The 21,559-nt window shown below is 44.4% G+C and overlaps 1 protein-coding gene across 1 annotated transcript in view; it reads right to left on the bottom strand.

Moving 5' to 3' along the window:
* Window positions 1-305: 305 nt before the first annotated feature.
* Window positions 306-21,559, bottom strand: part of TBATA (thymus, brain and testes associated) — a 41,160-nt gene continuing 19,906 nt past the window's right edge. The window contains exons 9-28 of the mRNA XM_081863582.1: window positions 21,298-21,361; window positions 20,936-21,026; window positions 19,487-19,565; window positions 17,484-17,671; window positions 16,627-16,761; window positions 15,417-15,524; window positions 14,745-14,861; window positions 14,029-14,168; window positions 13,088-13,238; window positions 12,391-12,548; window positions 11,446-11,614; window positions 10,048-10,155; window positions 9,714-9,926; window positions 8,741-8,955; window positions 7,971-8,071; window positions 7,646-7,767; window positions 6,297-6,518; window positions 5,429-5,553; window positions 4,681-4,851; window positions 306-975 (exon numbers count right to left, since the gene is read on the bottom strand). Coding sequence (XP_081719708.1) covers window positions 825-975; window positions 4,681-4,851; window positions 5,429-5,553; window positions 6,297-6,518; window positions 7,646-7,767; window positions 7,971-8,071; window positions 8,741-8,955; window positions 9,714-9,926; window positions 10,048-10,155; window positions 11,446-11,614; window positions 12,391-12,548; window positions 13,088-13,238; window positions 14,029-14,168; window positions 14,745-14,861; window positions 15,417-15,524; window positions 16,627-16,761; window positions 17,484-17,671; window positions 19,487-19,565; window positions 20,936-21,026; window positions 21,298-21,361 — 2,828 coding nt within the window. The 3' untranslated portion in view covers window positions 306-824. The remainder of the gene's footprint in view (window positions 976-4,680; window positions 4,852-5,428; window positions 5,554-6,296; window positions 6,519-7,645; window positions 7,768-7,970; window positions 8,072-8,740; window positions 8,956-9,713; window positions 9,927-10,047; window positions 10,156-11,445; window positions 11,615-12,390; window positions 12,549-13,087; window positions 13,239-14,028; window positions 14,169-14,744; window positions 14,862-15,416; window positions 15,525-16,626; window positions 16,762-17,483; window positions 17,672-19,486; window positions 19,566-20,935; window positions 21,027-21,297; window positions 21,362-21,559) is intronic.

The raw sequence follows: 21,559 nt of genomic DNA, 5'->3' as shown, positions 1-21,559 counted from the left end.
ACTGCTGGACTGATTATTTCTGAGTTCAATGTCAGCAGTTTGGAAAGATCTAATGGCCAGGCTCCTTTAGGAATTGAGACACAACGTTGTTTGATGATCATGCAACAGGATACAAACCAGGTCCTGGCAAAGTCAGTGGCAAAGTCTCCCAGTGATTCGAATGGTTGTCGACTGCAGCCTTAGCAATTAAATAGGGCTCTAATATGGAGGTGTCTTCCTAGTGGGCACGGCATTAAATATTGAGATTTTCTCCCCTTCCTTAATTTTTGTTTATACTTCTGCAAACATCGGAATTGCCCCCCATATTATCTGAAAGCTTATTCAGCCCCCTTTATTCAGAAGCAAAAGCAGAGGACCAGCAGTTGTTGCAGAAAGGTGATCCGATAGCAAACAGCAAAGAACAATCTTTTCTCCCCCAATGCCCTGCAGCAGAGGCTGGAAAAGAACAAAGGGGAACATTTCAAAGAATGGACTAGCAGGGTGAGCCAAACTTGAGCTATCCCATGTAAAGGGGCTGATATGAAAGAAGCTGTGAAATGATAAAAAATGTTGGCGAGAGTTCCTTTCTTGACTCTCGCGTTTGAACTACCGCCTTAGCAACTCTATAACGGCACAAAACAGCATTTGTTGAGATTGGAAATGTGGAGGATTTGTGACCTGTGATGTACTGTTTTGGTCCATCCAAAACTTCTGTCAGAATAAAAATGTAAGTGGAAAAACGGGACCAGGAACTTGCACACTTTAAACTTTGGCCTAGGTATAAGATATGAGTGGGAAAAGAGAAACAGCAAGTACAAGGTGACAACGTATGGATACTGCTTTTTTTATTGTTCCGTTGTCTCTGCAAGCAGGATCCTGCACATTTCAGAGTTGGCTCTGTGAAAGGAAAGCTCACGCCCAGGGATGGTGGTCCATTTCCCTTTGCGAACAGTGGTGCTGTGGTTTGCAGAGGATTCTGAGACCGAGAAGATTTCTCTGTGAGGAAATAAAACCACAACTAACAAACAGTGAACTCAGTCTGACCTAGCGTTTCGTATCTGTAGGATGGCTTCTGAGATTTCAATGAGTGCATGTACAGACATACAAAAAAACCCCACATTTCTCTAGGACAAGTCATCCATGCAACTAACTTTAGATATGTCCCTATGGCCTGAAAATATCACCTTTTCACAATATTATTTAAACCAACTGGTACTGAAGAAAACATATTCAGGTAAACAATTTTCACGTTATATGCTCCCGGAAGACTTGCTTTGGGAGACATTCATTGTATGTAAAAATAGCTGGTTCTTAACATCTTTACGAAATAGTTTTTGGAGGGATTCTTAAAAATGTACTTTTCCCACCTCAGATGGTGAATGCAGCCTCAATAAGCCTTTAGACAGGACACACACACACACACACACACACACACACACACAGCCTTCCCAGTTTCCCTTCCTCCTCTGCAAATATACTAGGAAAAGTAGAATCTTTGAAAACTCTCAAGAACTCCCAGTAATTTACAACATATGGGACCTGCAACAAAATGTGCTCTTGTTCAGGATCCTAGCCAACCAGCTTAAGGGGTCATAGACACTTCCACTTCCCCTGTGCCTAGAAAGCACATGTTCAAGAGGTGCATGCCCTCTCCCAGGATATTCCATTCCATTTCCCCCTCCCCTTGCATTCTATTCTCCCAGTTAATATTCCATTCCTACTGAGCATTGTTCATTCCTTACCGAACAGTTTATGCCCCCCCCCCAAGTTTCTGCGCTAAATATTTGTTGTATTTCTGCAAACTTTTGGAGTTCCTCCATGCCTGCTGATTTTAATCTCTTGTGCATGAGTGATGCTGTTTTGGCTACTCCAGGATAGGGCTAGGAGTGTCTATTTTGGTTCTTTTCAGGTTCTCATTTTCCCAGATTCAAATCTACATATTTCTACAATTTTGCAAAAATTCCTCCTGAAAATTCCTCAGTGCAATTTTTTTAAAAAATATATACCCACATTTGTCTGAAATTTTGTCTTTCACACTCAAATTGGCAAGGCACTTGTAAATGTTATTTTCCCAAAAAATTTTTTACACAGATTTGTACATATTACTTGGCTGAAGAAGTGCCTTGCGAAAATCACTGAAGTTTTTTTCTTTTTGTATGGGATGCTGTGTTTCAGTTTCTGTATTGTTTAGAAAGCGTGAATTAGGAAAGCTCTCCTCTCAGTGTGGATGGCATCGCATTTACCTTCTCTGCCCAAAGATCCGCAATTGGAGAATGAGCTTGCCATTAGTGTATATAGGATTGGAACCTATCTGCACTTTGCCTTTTGTAGGAGCATGTCAGGCAAAGAGGCTGAAGGTTTGGCCCTTGGGGAAGTTCTACAAATGAGTTCTACAATATCAAAACCTGAGAGCATATGACCTCCATAGAACAGGCGGAAGACATGACATAGTTCTGATTTCTCCCTAGTGCCAATTCCAAACCTGTTTGTCCCAAAGTTTGTCTCATGTCCCCAAACTAGACGGATATGCCAAGACCATTCTGTTCTACACAAGCAAAGGCTCTGTCTCACAAGCTTGGATGAAGCCTGGGAACATTGCCAAGTGCATCTGTGCTGGATGTCATACACAGCACCCGAAACCTGCTCTGGGTCTATTTATGTCAAGAGGCAGCCATGAAAGATTTATCGACGAGAGCACAAGAGAGCGGTGATGTTATGTCTGGTGGGAAATCAATCTTGGCACAAGATGCAGTAGTTATGGTCCTAAGGAAGGGATTTATCGCCATAACACTGTAAAAGATAAGCCTGCATTCTTTGTATTTGGGCAGCACCTCTTAAAGCTCCTTAGTCTGGCATTGCCCAAGGCTTCCATTAACCTCCCGGCAACCTTCCTAGATGGTGGATTTATTTTAAGAGAAGCAGCTTCAGCTCAAACGGTGGGTACGGAACTCATTATCGCTTGTTGCTGAAGACAAGGGCGATAAATATTTGGCTCTCTAAAAGGAGAGGCTATCCCAGCTTCCCTTGGCCTGTTGCTTCTGCATTTTTACAAAGCCCAAGTGGCAGCTAAGCTCATGGGATAGTTGAACCAAAGCGCTGCAGTAGCCAGGGACAGAGGCATACCTAGGGGTTGGTGAAACTAGTCCCTGCCATGGGCACTCTCATGAACTGGCAGGGCGATGGGAAGGAGGAAGAGGACCCTGGCAAGGTGTGTAGCCGGGTCTGGGGCACACCAGGGCAAGCAGCCGATGGGGAAGGAAGTACTCGCAGGGTGATGGAGGATAGAATGGGGATGGGGGTCCATGCACAGGAACGAGAGTAGCAGGACCCAACACAGCAGGCTCTGAGGTGTAGCGAGCAGCAGGAGGGACACTCCCAGACGTTGAGGCAGGCAAGGGCCCACAGCCCAGCTCCCTAGGTGGCCAGGTGGGGCTTGCTAGTTCTGGGAGGAGGGTTGTGATTCCTCAGCTGAACTAGGCTTGGAACAGGTGAGGGTCACCTGCCTCGTCAAGCTCAGATATTGCAATCAGCAGGCAAAGTACAAAAGAGAAGCAGAGCTGAGGTGTTGTGTCTGCTCAACTGCTCATGTTGGTTGGGCCCTGGCTTGGAGGCTCCTGGTCCTCCAGGGTTGACTCTGGATTGTATTCTGACTGCTGGACTTCAGACTTGGCTTACTTGGACTGTGTTTCCTGACCTTTGGACTCTGTTTGTGTGGATTGGCCCCCGGACTTTGACCTTTGGACTTGACATACTGACTTGCTGCCAGGTAGGCCAGGGGTTCAGGACAGGTGCCTATCAGACTATGGAGGATATGATATATATGCGTGTGGTGACACGACACTGCATTCACAGCGAGATGCAATGTGGGAGGAGCTTCCTGTCCTTCTTGCACCACAGTAAAGTGATGGGGGGGGCAGATTTACTGGGGGTGCAAGGGACCCTAGGTATGCCTTTGGCCAGGGATTTGGTAGAGACTCCAGTATTAACCAGCAGCAATGTTGACAAACAGAATCTAGGCAATATCCATCAACAGCAATGATGGCCAACAGACATGGAGGACTACTGTGCCCAACTCATACTTTATAATTCAGGGATGGGAAACCACAGGCTGAGGGCTAGATGCAGCCCCCCAGACTTCTCTGGATTCTCTCCAGCAACACTTCCCCTTGAGTGTTTTTGCCTGGTTGGAATGTCTCCTTGAACCCCGACAATGCCTCTTATGTGTGTAGAAAGTTGCCTTAATCAACATTAACTGCTCTGGCTCCACGCACGACTAGCCATGTGGCTCTCAAGGGTAATCCAAAGGGAATGCAGCCTTTGGACTGAAAAGTGTCCCTCGCTCCAAACTGTGGTTGGTATGTTATGTTTGGAAGCTCAGACTATGAGGTGGACTCTGAATAATGGTTAGCACAAAAAGTGTGATATGCTGAGTTGAACTTTTCTCTGTATTTGACCTGTTATGGTGGTTGTTATCCATGCAAGCAATTCCTTAATGTTGAGGTCGTTGAGTTTTGCATTCTTGGACAGGGCTCTGGTTGTGTGGATATATGGGGGTCAAGAACAGCACCTGCTCCAGTGCCCCTTATGGAGAAGCCATTGTGACTTGGGAGAAAGTTAGGTGTTGTAAAATTGGAGAACATTTGACATTATCCTTGGTTTGGATTCCATAGCTATGGAAGGTGCTTGAGATCTACAGCTCACCTGTAAGCGACTTCTTCTTCTGTAAGCTGCAGACACATGAGCACGGGCACGGTAGAAACTCTTCCAGCTGTATTGAAGTTTGTGGCCATTTCGACTTCTGTTTGGGTTTTGACTGTGGCTTGAAAAAATGGCGCATCCAGTTCTGCTTGGAAATCAATGGTCAGTGCGCCCCTGTAATTGGAGAGGGAAAATGAGCACTGTTTTTCAAGGAAGTTGGCTAACTATTGTTGGCAATGGAAAGCTGGTTTTAACCTTGATTTGCACCAAGTCCTGCTGTCTCTGATCAGTTATTTCAGATTTGCACAATGTAACAGTTGATGTCTGCTACTTCTTAGCAAAAGAGTCATCATCTGAAGTGCTATGACTCTTGAGTAGCATTGATGCAACTGCTTGGCCCCAGAAAACAAAGGACACACATATCTGGCTGCTTTGGCTTGAAGACCAGAGGTGCCATTTTGGACATGAAAGTAAACTGGGATGGGTCTGAAACAGTGCATGTTTAGCATGGTTGATATAAGGGGCAATGCAGACTCTGAATTGTACCTTTGTCCCAGCATAGAAAGCATGTCCAGCAATTTGCATGTGGAGATGGAGATTGAAATGCAGAGAGCAATGCTGGACAATCAAATAGTCATTTTATGGGCTTTATTGAGTTGGGATAACACTATGAATTTTCCAGTGTTTGACAGAGTATTGGGTAAGGGTCTATCATACTTAAGAGATGAATCCACTTCATACTCACACGTACCTGGTTTCGACGCCTGTTTTGAACTCCTGCTCCCACAAATTCACATTGATGTCAGCTGAAACATCTAACCCAAGTCCTCCTCGGAGAGTGATCACAGTTTGCAAACCAGACTGAAGTGGGATTGCCTATGCAGCACAGTAACATTCACTTACTGGATTGTTCAAACGCTTATCATGGGCTTATCAATGGGGCTTACTATTGAGTAAGGTACATCTTGTCTGTACAGGTGTTCCCCCCTCCCCCCCAGCTAGTCTGCAGGGGACAATTGGTGCTCATTGCTTCAAAACAGTAATAATTGCAATCACATTTCTAGCCCATCTTTCTCTAAATCAGGGATTTAAATGTAGTGCTCTCCAGCAGGGGTTGGGCTGCTGCTTCCATCAGCCCCAACCAACATGGCAAATGGTCAAAGACTGGACTGAATAAGAGCCCTTGATCAAGGAGCCCCACTAAATAGCCCTACACAAAGAAGTCCTGCTTCCTGTAGCTCACCAAGCTAGCCTCCAAAGGTGGTGGCACCAGGAGCAATGGGATGTTCTTATGGGTGCAGCTGTTCACTTCTTCCCATAAGCAGTACTCTTGATGCACATGGGTGACTGGAAAGCTAATGCAGATGTAAAATGTTGTCAGTTGAAGGGTGGATGTCCTTAGGCTAATATATCAAACTGCAGGCACTGGGAATGTTTGGTGTTCTACCTGAATGCACCAACTGTCATGGGAGGACCTGTTCTTGGTGCTTTGGTTCCAACATGGCTTAAACAAATGCAGCGTGGTGGGTGTGGGTGTGGGTGTGAGTAGGGGGGGGCTGGTCCCACCATGACAATTCCTTCTATGCCATCAGTGTACACGGGTATGCAGGGGCTGGTACCTGTAGATGGTCCATCAGCAATACGTTCCCTTTGACCACATTTGTGGGTTCTCCTGAGCTCGTGAAGAACTTCGACATCAGATCTGTGTATCCTTCAAAGAAAGTGATTGGCCGTAACTGGACATCAAGCAGAGCAGCAGACATGCCGGCCATTAATTCGTCTTCTCCGTCGTCTGCGTTGCCTCCCAGGATGCCCTCATATCCTTTTGCTTCTATGGCCACCTAGGATACATGAGATGGGAAAGTCTGTGTGATGTTCAGGACTACTCCTTTTTCTGCAGCACTAGACCACCACTTCAGAACATACTCCTCTTTCTATGTAGTAGTAGTAGTAGTTGTTGTTGTTATTATTAACGCTGCTACTACTATTATTTTGATTTATTACTTATTGTATGCCCTGAAACCTTAGGGTGAAGAATATCACACTTGAAAAAGGACGGGCCCTGAAAATGCACGTCTCAGGTGTCAAAGGCTAGAGTAAAGGCCAGGAGCATCTTCAGCATCTCCCAAAGTCTGTATGGTTAAGTTGCCAGGTGTGCCTCCATGGAGAGGCAGTTCCACAATTTAGGGGCTGCCACAGAGAATACCCTCTCCTGGACCACCACCCACCTGAACTTCTAAGGGTGGTGGAACCACCAAGAGGGTCCCCCCCCCCCCGCTTATCTTAGGGAAAGAGTTAGTCTTTCAGATATTTAAAGGATGTGTACTCCCCACTCCACCCTAGTTCCCAACAAGAGAGCTCCCTTTTCCTAAATAAAGGGAGGAAAAGAGTTGAGATGTTTCTATACACCACACAGCAAGGCCTCACCCCCTCATCCTAAAGCAGGTCTTCTACTATGACATTGAGCCAATTATCACTCAGCAGCTATCTTCAGGATTTGGGCTGGTGTGAGGAAAATGCCAAGTACCTGCCTTGGTTTCCAGAGCATTATTGGCCATTGAAACTCCTCCTCCTTTGGAGTGGGGGCCACTGCCTAAGCAAATTGGGACGCATCTTTTTGTACAAATTGACGAATACCGCTAATAAAAATTGGGAGAGGGAGAAATCTGTTGAAAATTAAAGGGTATGCTTGGACGACAATTACACATTGCCCATAAGGCAAGGGTGAGACCTAAAAAATATTCAGAACTGTCTCAAGCAACAACAGAACAATGAAATATGGGCTGGATCTAGACATGTAAAAAAGCATTTCAGGAAAACTCGTTGTAAACCTCAAAGTGGGAAGCCACGTTGGCGAAAGATGGGACTTCACAGCGCCACCTGGTGTTGCAGTGTCATAACGCATATAAAACGTTTTTTCTTTACTAATGTAGCCGAGTCCACAATGGAGCAATAGGAAGCGCCATACCTGAGCTGCTTGGAGCTGGTAGCCATGGCTTAGGATATTGAAACTGGTGGTGCTCTTCCTCAGAATGCCAATGTCTGAGAACAGGAGATCCAGGCCAATGGTAGAGAGAGTGTCATTGGTGGCTGAAAGGGAGATCCGAGAAAGAGACACATAGCTTCACATCACGGTCAAGGAATTTTGCATGAAGAGGAGCAGACAGCTTCCCAAAGGTTTTAATAAAAGCGTGGCAACATGGGAAGTATCTGTCTGAACATGTGGTCTGACCCCTTGACCCCAGAATATGCAGGAGACTATGGCTGCCTAGTGCATGAGGGGGAAAAGTTACCTGTCACTGGTCCTGAGAAGGAGATGGAGCTGCCAGCTTCAGAGGAGAGGAAGTAGTAATTATTTATCTGTGGGTCATTCAGAACCTCTTTAGCGACCTTCCTGTGGGGGAAACAAAACAAAAAAACCAGGAAGGGGTGTGTGATATGGACTATATCTGCAAAGGAGAGTAAACTTGTTTTGGGGAACCTGGCTGCCATTTTGGAAGAGGTTAAATTGATTTGTGAAATATATGGTAAATGCAGAGAAGGAGGAGTGCATTCCCTAGAATAATGTAGGAAATCTGTGACCATGGACACCCACAACGTGGGGGGGCGGCAGAGAGGTTAATTTCTCACTTAAAAAACAACCAGTGCTAGTACATTTTGCCTTGTAGTTCAGGTGCTACAAATGCTAGAAACGACCGCATCCTTTCAGATAAGGATTTCCGCTTCTGCAATGAGACTTTCTCTTGTGCAGGCGCCCACACTCTCCCAACTTGCTCCAGAGTGTTAGGGGAACCCCTAAAGTATATTTGAGATACACTGGGGAAGAAGAGGGGGAGAAGCAGAAATCCTTTCACTGACAGAAACATTCACTTAGTACTACATTGGATCCTACCCTTACACTTTCCTATAAATGAAATCTGAGAAACTGGGGATTATGATTCATTGGGATAGGGTTGCCTCCCCTTGCCCTGTGAACGCCTATGTCTGCCATCTTCCTAAAAGCCAGTTGTTCTGATCTCTCCCCAAGCCCAAACTGAATATTATCATACAAGGATATTTTTACCTGGTTGGATGATGACCGGAGTGTACGATGTTTTGGATTTTTGACAGCAGAAATCTTGACATTTCTGGTTCAAGTTCTCTGGTGGCCAACAGGATATTGGTGAAGTCCTCTGGCAAGGGATCATTGTTCAACAGGATTTCTGCAGCAGCCAGCCTTGAAATTTTTGGATAGCGTCTGTGCACTTCATGGAATATGCGTTTCATTGCCATTTTAACCTGGCAACGCAGAAATTGAACACAGTCTGTTTGTTTTTAGCATGACATTCAGCAACTAGGTTTGTACAGAGGTCATTCATGAAACCAAATACCTTTCCAAGCTACAATTTTAACCCTGATATACTAGTTTTCTACATGTAGGGGTCTCCCCCATGCTGTCAGTCATGTAATCCCTTAATTGCATTGTGAAGTGGTATAGTCACAGGAGGATTATACCATATGCTCTATTTATTTTATTTTTTTGACAGGGTGATATATTTATACCCACTGTAGTCACCTCCACACCCATACATTGAGAGCATTCTTATACCACTTTAACAGTCATGGCTTCACCCATAGAATCATGGGAATTGTAGGCCTGTAAGGGGTCTGCTAGCCATAACAAACTACAGTTCCCAGGATTCTTTGGGGAAGCCAGGACTGCTAAAGTATTATAAGAGTGCTCGCAATGTATGGTATGGAAGTGACCCTTGACTCTCCCTAAATAAGGGGAGTCTGTCTCAAAGTCCAGCCTCAGAATATCTCCAGGTCCCACCAGTAGCGGGAGATGGTGAAGAAGGAGGAATATAACCTTTCAAGCAGAAGTGGAGGAATCTCCCAAAAACACAGAGGGTAGGGTGAAATTATTTTCTGTTGGATAAACCTAGCCCTTCTTGGCACAAGAGGACCTAGAATGTTTCACTGATGAAAGCTTACATAGGAAAAAAAAAGATATATTTTTGGGAAATGCTCTTTAAGTAACGGAGACTGTGCCATACCGTGCTTGAGATGTGCTGTGCAGAATACCTCTGTAGTGCGTTCAGCGCTGTGGCTGAGACCGTGGCAGAGCCCTCTTCTGCATAATGCAGGAAGATGGGGATGGATTCTGGCAGCAGAGCACTTTTCAGGGACAACAGATAAATCACCCTCTCAGAGTCCTTCTTGGTGTTCTTGAGCCTTTGCACGATGGAGTCTACTTCAAGTCTTACTTCCTGTTTGTTTGACATGGGAGACACAAGAAAAAGGGAGGTGGGCACTAAATTGACAAGTCTGAGCTTTCCTAGGTGAGGGTGGGTGGGAGTAGAACAAGGCATTGGATGGGCGTCAACTCACTTGAAGACCACACAGTTTCATTTGGCACAGCTTGCCAATCAGGCTGCCGATTACAATATTCCCCGTTTCCCAGGTGGCTGCTTCTAGTTTCTTTCCATTCAGCTTATCCTGGAAGAGGAATGAAGACCAGTCATAGCATAGAGATGCCTGAGAAATTTGATTTGATTTATTTGTTTTTGCAAATTCCATTCGGGGATGACCTGATCCACACCTCTTGGGAGTACCGGGAGGATCAGAACACAGCATTCCTTGGCACTGTACAAGCCTTTTGAGCTGCTGCCTTAAAAAAAAAAAAATGTATCGGAAGATGGCTTGAGATGCATATTTTGTGAGAAAATGTGTTCAAAAATATCTGTGTTAGCATGGACTTTCATGCAGGTTTTTCACACGTGCGTGAGAAATGTTGGTTGGCAAGGCCGGAAGCAAAAGTAAGTAGAACAATGAATATAATTCCAGTTACAGATAGGTAGCCGTGTTGGTCTGCCATAGTCAAAACAAAATAAAAAAAATCCTTCCAGTAGCACCTTAAAGACCAACTAAGTTAGTTCTAGGTATGAGCTTTCGTGTGCATTCTTCAGTGTATCTGAAGAAGTGTGCATGCACACGAAAGCTCATACCTAGAACTAACTTAGTTGGTCTTTAAGGTGCTACTGGAAGGAATTTTTTTATTTTGTTTTGACAATGAATATAATTATTTTCTTTTGTACACCAGTTTCTACACACTCACACATCTTTCTGTATCCTCCAGCCAGACAAACAAGAGTCCTTATCTAAGTTCAAGGATGCCTTTCAGTTAGGCAAAATCACTTAAGGAGGGTGCAAAGAAGGATGTGTGAGGGGGTGTGGCTTAGGGAGAGGGGGTGTGGTCTGGGGATAGTCCTATGGGCCAGATAGAGTCTTGTATTCAGTTCCTGGAACAGAGATGCCCCCACCCCTAGCTTGAGTGTTAACCTGCATATATGAAGAAGCCACCACTGATGAATCACTGCCAATATTAGCTACCAATGGATATCGACTCAACATCACTTGTTTCAATGGAGCCAGCTTAAACATTCACCTGAGAGTCATCATGAGCTGAGCACTCGAGTACAGTGCACAGGTGTGTGAACAAGCCCAAGAAAATCACTAGAGTGAATTCTAGGTTTCCAGAACATCACATTCATGCATTTCACATTTTCAAATTCCTTCCTTTCCCAGGGCAGCAAAAAAAAGGAGCAGTTTGCCCCCTTTAATTTCACAAAAGCCCTGTGAGGTAGGGCAAACTTGGTACGTCAAACTACGCCCAGATCTAAATCTCTGTCCATCCTACATCACAGGGACATCCATTCATAAATTAAAAGGGTGAAGTACAGCTCAAGAAAATGCCCAGAAAAATAAGCTACAGTGCCTTCTACTTACTACCACCAGACGCAAGAGCTCCTTTGAAGGGCGAGGGGAGAAGGCTGCAGCGTAGAAGAACTTCTCCAGTAAGGCGGCGTTCTTTTTGCTCCCGAAACTGAGAAATTCAGACAGTGCCATCAAGGAAGCTGTAGAATGGGCAGCCACTGCAGCTTCAACGTAGAAGGACCTAAAAGGTGGGAAGGGACAGAAAGAAAAGATCAGGTGTGCTGGAAGTAAAGGAAGAGACCCGCAGAGAACCCAGGATTAACTAGACAGGTGCAAAGTATAGATACGGTATATAAATTAGATGGGCATCTGACATCAGGTGACCCAAAATTTAATATCAGCACCACGCACTGTGTGACAGCAAGGGATGGGCAAATCTGTCAATTTTTGTTTTACTCAGTTTCTCATTCTTCCATTCTTCAGTTCCGTTCTCCATATTTTCACATCAGTTTGTTGTTGGTTGTTTGTTTTTTAAATTAAAAAGCCTAGAAAATTCATAATCACTTTCATTCAAATGTCTCCTAACATAAATGCTCTTGCATGCAGTTTTGCCCAACAATTTTTTTTTGCAAAGCCATTTTCTCGAATATAATGCAATTGTATATGACTTCTGTTACTATATTCACTTTTATGCACACTTTACCCTAATAAAATGCATTTTTTTGTATCCATTGCTTGCCTAGAGAAATGTACCGCAAAATTCCTCCTGCAAACACATCAGAACAAATGCTCAACAAACAGCAGGTGTCCTTGAAGCTCCCCACAAACTGTGTGCAAACAAATCAGGAAAGGTGCTCAGCAAACAGGTTGTCTGATTTTAACTGTTGCAGACCACCCTGAGTCATCCCTTTAGAAGGTTCTGAGTAAAAAAATTCATTTTCAAAATAAATACACAAATAATTTCCAGGGTCTTAAGAAAGAGTAATTCTTCATTTGCCCTGCCGTCTCTTTCCTTACGCCATCTCTTCTGGTGCTTTCTTCAACAACAGCAGGATGTCTTTCTTCTTGGCATCGCGCAACATCTGGACAACTTTGCAAAAATGCCAAGTGGTCGATGCCTCAGAGAGGTCCATTCTGCGTCTCTTTTTAGCCAGTGTTTTCAAGTAGGTTTTGAGCTAAAAGGGAGAGAGAAGGAGAGAGAGAAAGAAATTGAAACACACAAACATCCTTCTTCATAACAATATATATCAGCAATCTATGCTGATGTAGATTCCAAAAATGGAAATTTGCAGAACTCCTTCCTGACAAACAGTCTCCACAAACTATGTGAAGAAGAAGAAGAGTTTGGATTTGATATCCCGCCTTTCACTCCCTTTAAGGAGTCTCAAAGCGGCTAACATTCTCCTTTCCCTTCCTCCCCCACAACAAACACTCTGTGAGGTGAGTGGGGCTGAGAGACTTCAGAGAAGTGTGACTGGCCCAAGGTCACCCAGCAGCTGCATGTGGAGGAGCGGAGACGCGAACACGGTTCCCCAGATTAGGAGACTACCGCTCTTAACCACTACACCACACTGGCTCTCACCTTGTGAACCAAGAAACCAAGGGATGAGGTCTCAACGCTCTAAATAATTCCTGATCGGGCCTCCTCTACTTTGAAGTTTAAATAGAAAATGGGTAAATCTAGACATAAGCAATAGTTTTCTGTTCCACTCACAGTTGGGTACTGGGTGTTGGTCCTCTTGACAGGATCACTCGCTATGTTAATGGGTTGCGGTTTCCTCAGCACAGCTGCCAGGGCTTCCTGAAGACTTTCCCCCGGTAATTCTTTTGATCCAGGCACTTGAGTCACAAGTTCAAGGTGTTGCCTGGGGAGTGAAAAGACACTTGTTGACAGGGCCTCCATCTTTAAATATCATGAACATAACTTACTGTGTGGCATGGACTCACATTTGAAATTATGACAGCGGGGACCCCTTCTGAACCAAAGTAAGGCACTTTTAAGTTTAGTTATGTGCTAAGTATTGGTAAAAATGCAACACTCAAGTGTCCACAGTATCCTTGCAAGAGGAGAAAACCAGAACAACTTGGGCACGTCCTCATTAACACTCATTGGCCACACTCCCATGACCTCCTAGCAGCTCCACCAGACACATAGTGGTCTACTGTGGTTGAGTGAAATAGATATGAATTCAGGTGAACTCCTTGGTGTTTTTTGCAGGTTGTGCAAATGGGAGAGACAGTGCTGTTAGGGTGCTGGACCAGGACCTGAAAGAGTAGGGTTGAAATCCCACTCAGCCTTGAATAACACTGGGTGATCTTGGGACAATCAGTCTCCCAGCCTCACTTCCCTCACAAGTTTGTGAGGATAAAACAGGAAGGAGGAACTGTGTATGCTCACCTTAAGATCCTTGAAGGAAACATGGGATATAAATAGATGAAGACATTTGAGAAATGGTGAGGAGGCCCTCAACAACAGCCATTAATACTACGTTGTTGCCACTTGTTTGGGGCTTATAGGTTTCTCCTCATACTCTGGCCTCAATTCCAAGGAAATCAAGATTCTACAGGACTCCATTTTCTAATTCTGACCAAAGAAGGCACCATTCGCCACCCCCAGTGTGCCAGGCCAACTGAATGTAGCAGCGCAGAACCAACCTGGAGGTGATATCGACTCCAACGGAAGACTTCAGGTTTAGAGAGATTGTATGACTTTCTTCGGACAACGCGGACTTGAGGAGCTGTCCTTCCACAGAATAAAGACTTTTACTTACAGGTTGCCACAGGATTCCAAACATCTGTAAAAAGAAGATGAATATTTCCTCACTAGACCCTGGCTCCACTTCTTCAGGTTGCCTGGAAGAGCAATCCTGCTCCATATAAAGTTAGCTTTATCTAACTTTCAACCAGTCAAACCAGATAACTAAAATCAACCAGTTGCTATTAAATATTATAAAGTGCCATTAGCTTCCAATGGTTTTCCTCCAAAGAGAAGTCAGACCCCAGTAAGTGGTTGCCTATGGGGAAATGTTGCTGCCTCAGTGCAAATGATGATAATAATAATAATAATAATAATAATAATAATAATAATAATAATACTCCGCCTATCTGGCTGAGTTGCTCCAGCCACTCTGAGTGGCTTCCAACACATATAAAAACCTAATAAAAACCTAATAAAAGGGAGAGAGAGAACTTAATGTGCACTCTATGTATGGCATTCATTGAATATTGCACAGTGAATCAGCCTAGGAAAAGTAGTTCTACGTGGACTTTGAAATCAAAACCCACTAATTTTCAGGCACAGGATAGACTGATATTTTGAAAGTGGTTAGAGAAAGCTGGAAAATGGGTAGAGATGCAATTATCAAACTTGCCTTGTTAACAGAGCTGAATCCAAACTTTGTTCTTTTGCATCCATATAGGTCTTTTGTCTTCAGAACAGAATCCTTGGAGACTGTGTAGGTCACTGAGCAGCTCCCAGAAATGTCATCCTAAACATAATAAATGGGAAAATTAGGAGTAGAATAGTGGATGCTAAATTAGCCCTGTGTTTGGTTCAAATGTCTTTTTTACTATTCCAGTGATGGATTTGGCTGGATCAGATGTTTTCTGAATATGCTGCAGACTCCATCCAGACGATGCAATAAATGGGATTCTGGTGCGTTGACTCATCTGTAACAATGGTGGCGGATCTGTAGCCCTCCAGCTCCCATCCACCATTGCAAAAGGGCAAGGAGGATGTTTTCCAAATTCCACGATTCCTACACAAGATGCACAAACACTCTTTATCGATGCTGAAAGCACTTGGTGTTTGATTTTTTGCAAACATAAAAAGTGGAGTGGCTACATGAGCAGAACTGGCCGATTATAAAGTTGAGGCACAATGAAATAAACACCCATGGTGCTTCCTTAATTGTTGGCCTTATTTTGTGGTGGGCAAGAGCACTTTTTAGAAGACGTAAAAGGTGCTAGGTATTCCAAGTCCTATTACAGCTGTATAAGAGTACAAGGATACCACAAGAAATAAAGAAAAAACCTTGTTTTACCTCAGTCACTGTCCCAGGGTGGGTCTGAAACTGGAGAAGGCTGGCCAGGCCTCTCTTCAGCTCCAAAGTTAAGGGGCTTCCAGCTTTGTCTTCATAGATGCCTTCAACCTGCAAAGTAAAAGCAAGGCCATGGTGGGAGGAAATCCTGAGGAAAAAAGTGACCAAGGACAGCAGAAAGAGGTGCATGAACTAAATGGTCATCATTTCTCTTCTCTTGGGCTATCAGTAGTTTGATAATGAGTAACAGCAGCATGAGGTAGGAAAATTGGAGTATCCCAGACAACAGAAGGATGAATTGTGACTCTGAGGTGAGCAGGCCATCCCAGGTCCAACACCACAGACAGAACTTACGCACCTCCTCAAAACAGAATGCTTTTTCAGCAAACTCAGTCCACACACTTCAGCTGTTAATTATCAAGCATTTAAGTCAGAGCTGTGTGGAAGCGGCCTCTTGAAATTTTGTACCCCATTTGTGAGTAGGGAAATTTGGTGGGTGGGCTAAGTACTCCACCAAATTTCTCCAGGGTGAGGAGAAATTCTCCAGTGGTTTCTCAAGAGGGAGGTTTTCTACTTGCAGTGGCAGTAGAACAACTTATTTTTTTCCTATCTAAAGCACCACTTTAGCTATTGGGGCCTCCTGCTGCTTGCGCCACCGAAGCACAATTTCTGTTCTCATCCTGAAGCAAAGTTCTTAACCTGAGGTACTATTTCTGGGTTAGCGGAGTCTGTAACCTGAAGCGTATGTAACCCAAGGTACCACTGTAGAGAAAAAGTTATTTGAGAACTGGAACATTTAAAATGTTCACTGAAATATGAAAGCACAGGCTTCTGTTGTGTCCTTTGCAATATTAGTTCTATCCTATATTTATTGTGAAATATATCTGGCTGAAGCAGGCTGGGTAGTGCAGTCACTTCCGTCTCCTCCTTGGCTTGCACAAGTGCATTATTAGTGGTGTTAATACCTGGCATACTACCTGATACTACTTGGGCACTGCCACTAGCCCATAGAAAGCTATGCTTGTGGTTTCTGAAGGGAGCTTCCTCTTAACTCAGGCAAACATGGACAATTGTCTGCCACTAATTGCTTTCTAATGACAATGAAAAGTATAAACATCCTTGTTGGCGATGCTGGCTACCTTGCATGAAGCTGAAACTGGAGAGAAAAGTGAGCAAGCCTTTACCTCAAAAAGTCTGCCTCATATTAACATACCTTCCCATTTTTCCAATGAAGGAAAATGGGCTGCTCCAGTTCTGTAGTGTTCAGTGAAACTTGGGCAGGTTGATCGTTGTTCTCAGTCTGACTCTTACTTTGTTCTGGATCGTGATGGAGTTGCAGGCCATGGATCTAAGTTCCCAAAATGAGCAGAAGAAAATTAAGACTTTTGCCCACCTCCCCAGTCCTTCAGAGTTACACCATTGGGCCAGGTGGTCTGAAGGGGACAAGGTGGCACCCCTTCTCATTCTCTCTCTTGCTTTCCCATCCCACAATTTTTTTGCAAATGCACCACACTGTGATGTCCCTCTCTTCTCCCAGCTGAAAGCAGCGGGGCTAAGTGTCTATAAACAGAACAGGTCTCCAAGAGAAGTATCCATTGATTATTCTATGTACCCAGGGCTAGCCTGAGGAAAAAGACCTGCATTTCTCTACTCCCCTTTTAATAACAATGCTAATTATTTGTCCAATCCCTTTTTAAAGCCATCTAAGTTAGTGGACATGAGCTCCCCTGCTGGCAAAGAATCCTATAGTTCAACTATGTGCTTGCAGTGTATAAAATAATAAGCAACGTTCTTTTGCTCGACATCTGTGCAGATAGTGTTAGCAGGTAATGGGGAGGGTTGTTAGTTGAGGTTGATCATTTCCAGATCAACCTGAGTTATTGGTCAGACTAGGTGAACATTCTAAGTGAGCAATGTCAGTTCTAGTGCCGAACAGAAGCCCAGCGGCAGCAGGAGAAACATACAATCTGAACATGCTTAAAGAAATCTCCGGCGTTGGTTAGTAATGGAAAACCAGTGTTTCCCCTCTCAATCATTTAAAACCCATTGTAGGATGAAGACGTCACCAACTTGGACTTGGAGAAGGTGCTCCCCGGCATTGCTGGGATTTCTCCACACGAGATGCACATCAACCAGAGCTTCAGCCTGCAGCTTGCTTCCTTGCAAAGATGGCCTTGACAGATATCTTAGCTGGCCACCCAGTGAATAGTGGTACTGGTATAGGATTCCTGACTTGAAAGATGGTGCCTCCAGGTTCTCTATAAAAGAGTCCTACACTGAAGTCACTGGAACACTTTTAAACAAGAAGCTGAGTCTCAGCTGGTCCATGTGAGAAGGAAGGGCTGGATTTGTTGGAGGTGCTGGACCCCAAGAATACTGACCAGTTGAGTTTCCCCACCAACCTCACAACCCCCCTTTGCTAAGGCAATGTGGCTTGGTCCTACATCACCCCAAGGATGTAATATCAAGCTCTTATCATGTGCACTGTAATTCCTTCTCGTGCCATGAACAGCTGGACAGAGGTAGGAGAAAGTCACGCTGGATGGCAGAAAAAAGAACAGCTAGATCAGCATAGTTCTGTGTGATTATCTGTCATAGGTTTTGATTAGTATCATAATATTCTGGAGGGGCAGTGCAATTATTATGCTCACTCCTATAGAGTGTGGGGAGCCTGTGGGCCTCTGTTTTTTTGGACTCCTTATCAGCCCCAGCCAGCATGGCCAATGGTTAAGGATAATGGCAATTGTAGTCAAGCAGCTCTGGAGGGCCGCAGGTTCCCCACCCTTATTTTAAATAGACGAGATAACAATCATTGCTGAGATATTACCATGTCTGCAGGAAGATGCTCTTAGACACTATTACAGATATTAATGGACATTTGTTAAGCCTGATCCATGCCAGGTTTTCTTCGAAGCAAGTTCCAATGATTTGAATAGGATGAGACTTCCATAAAATATATTTAGAATTTCAGCCATAGAGCTTAATGGGGGGGGGGGGGGAATCAGCCCAATCCAGTTAGAGTTGATCATTTTCAATCCCCATTGCCAATAGCTTTAAAAATGTATTTACGGTAATTTTGGCTGAGGTGTGCCACATCTGAATCGTCTTAATACGGATTCTCGCCAATTTAAGCCACCGTAAATTGTAGGGTTTAAAGATCCTCCTTGCCAAACGCTAGGATGGTCCAATATGTTGTGTTATTAAAATGATTGTTGTTTTATGTAACGCGCCATTTGAATGCTCATAGCAACCAAGTAGTTACATTACATAACCCATTTTGATTTGGGATCCTTAATTCTGCAAAAAGTCCATAGCAGATCCAAGGACGGGGTTGGGGCATAGCTGTCAGCGTTTCCCTTTTTTAAAAGGGAAATCCCCTTATTCTGAACAGGATTCCTCACAAGAAAAGGGAAAAGTTGACAGCTATGGGTTGGGGGGGGGAGGAGCATAATCAGCTTTCCACTGACAGTTTGGTAGCTATGAAAACTAAGTCACGTTTAAATACTTTCCGTGCCACTTAATTTTATATTTCCCACGAACATGTGGAAAACAACAGGTGCTCAGGGAAATTTGCAGGCAAGGCTCTGGGATCCGGGAGCCTGAATCTGAGTCATAAAGAGCTGCCCCTCAGGATGCACTGGTTGATAGTTGCCATGCCAATAAATTGTACATAAATCGGACCGAAAAGGGTAACCTTTTCACAGCTTGCCTCCTTTGAGCTTGAGAATCGCAATGAGCAAATAAGTTAACCAGGACTCACCTCAGTGAGATACCGTATTTTTTGCTCTATAAAACTCACTTTTTCCCTCCTAAAAAGTAAGGGGAAATGTGTGTGCGTCTTATGGAGTGAATGCAGGCTGCACAGCTATCCCAGAAGCCAGAACAGCAAGAGGGATTGCTGCTTTCACTGCGCAGCGATCCCTCTTGTTGGCCTGGCTTCTGAGATTCAGAATATTTTTTTTCTCGTTTTCCTCCTCCTCTTGTGGTCTGGTGCGTCTTATAGAGCAAAAAATACGGCATTTTTCAGATTTCATGCCCTCCCCCCAAGCTGTCCAGTGCCTTGTCTCTCTTACCTTTTGCTGCAGAGGGAAAGAAAAAGAGAAGCAGCCAGCAGTATCTTGAAGCTGCCGGCGAGTTCATGGTGCAGATTGTGTGCGCAAATCAAAATGCATGGATGGGCAGCGAATCCAAAAAGGGGGTGGGGAGAGACCCTCGAGCCGAGATTCACAATATATTGCGGCCAGCCCTGACTTGCTTCCTATCCCCAAATTACACATCACCGGGAAGGCAAATGATTAATCTGCAGCAGCAAAAGGTACTCAGGGCCTGGAATGTGGTGGATCAACATTTACCAAAGCTCTGAGGATGAATGCTGCAATGGACGTTTCAAGCGGAGCCTTTGGAATCTGCTTGCCTGTTTTGCTTGCCTTTCTATTCCCTACCCATCAGCCCCCATCTGTAAGAAAGTTCTGCAAAGGGGCCCCCTTCACCTTCCTCCTCCAGAGGGAAACTGGCGTGGAGGAAGCAGGCATAGCACTAAGAGGCAGCGCCTCTCCCTCTCCTCTTTACCAACATCAAGGGGCTCAGTGTTCCAGCCTCTAAGATCAAGTTACTTCAAGGGCAGGCTGGGAGGGAGGAAGAAGCTTGGCTTTGTGAATGCGCTTCTGGAGGAACGAGCACACACATGCATATGCATGCGCAAACACAGCCAGACGAGATCCATTCTAGCTTGTATGAAGGCTTCCCTCACGCTGAATTGAATTGTTTGGGAGGAAATCATTCATAGTGAATGAAAGGCAGACCCGATACTTCCTTTGCTTGGATGAAATTTGGCATCCCTGATAGGGATCACATGGCGGCACAGAAAGTTTAGGTGTTTCCCTGACACTGGAGGAACAGTCCCTTTGCAGAACAGGCTTTCCATCGCAGAAGAATGTGCCAAACCGCAAGCACTTTGCATCCTTGTTTCGCCTCAAGAACTGAACGGCTTCTGGAGGCAGGCAGGGACATGTGTCGAATGTTTTTGCTCATCGTAGATTTATTGTTAAAGAGAATTCTACAGGCTGCCTTTAGAAACCCAACAGCAACAACAACAAAACAATTCCGTATGATTAAATCCTTGTTTCACATAATATAAATTTTCGTCAGCAAATTCCTGAGCAGGAGAAATCTTTCTCTCTGTCCTCTCCCCTTCACTCTAGTCAGTTTCACAGCCCAAACAGGTAACTGGAGCCTGGCTCTTTAGGAAAAGTTTCAGCTCCTCTACACCCAGGGCAATTCAGAGCACTAAGCAGCAGCCTCAAACAACTAGCTTTTTCTTTTTAAAAAACAAAGCTGCAGAATTTTGTAACATCTCAATTGCACTCCTACTATGGTCATTAAAAAGCAAGCAAGCAAACAGCAGTGTGGGGATGGAATGCAAATTGTTCTAAGAGAGGAAATAATTAATTGACATACTACCAACTATCAAAGAAGGAATGAAAGGCTCTGAGTCCTTGTCTCAAAGTTCAGAACTGTCCTACAATAGGCACCATGCCATTAAAGGTGCACCTTCTATGTTCATCATTCTGCAACTTCTTGGCGTTCCTCTCTTGAATCATGCTGAATACCAAGCTGGGACACAGGAGGACACAGCGGAATGGGTCTTTCCAACGGTTTCAGAATTGTGCAGAGTCTCATTGAACAACATCACAAAATGTCATCCCCCTTGAAGACTGCAGTGCCTCAATCCAAGAGGCACATTCTGAGATGCCGGGTTTTTCTAAAGAAGCCCTTTTTCTTGCAGCATTGCCATTGGGTGAGTAGCAGGAGCGGTATCACTACAAGCTGGAGCAGCAAGAGTAGTCGCATCAGGAGGAAGGATTCTTTCTAATTGGTTTAGTCTGATTGATTTTGCTTTTCATCTGCAGAGGGGTGAAACTGGAGAACCTCTGCAGAGCCGATGTGCACTGAAAATGGAAAGCACAAATGAGACGGTTTGGTTAATGTGTTTCCAGTGGATATGAGTGTTATGTACTGAAGTTCTCACCCTGGGCCAGCAGGGGGATACTGTAGATAGTTATGCAAATAAGGGATCGAAAGTGACGTTCAGTGATTGGATAGTTTTAGAAAAGTTGTTACAGTTACGCTGTACTGGAGCTCTATAT

Source organism: Podarcis erhardii (genome assembly GCF_964252035.2).
Source record: "Podarcis erhardii genome assembly, chromosome: 5".
Taxonomy (NCBI): domain Eukaryota; kingdom Metazoa; phylum Chordata; class Lepidosauria; order Squamata; family Lacertidae; genus Podarcis; species Podarcis erhardii.
This window is presented reverse-complemented; position numbering and strand designations above follow the sequence as displayed.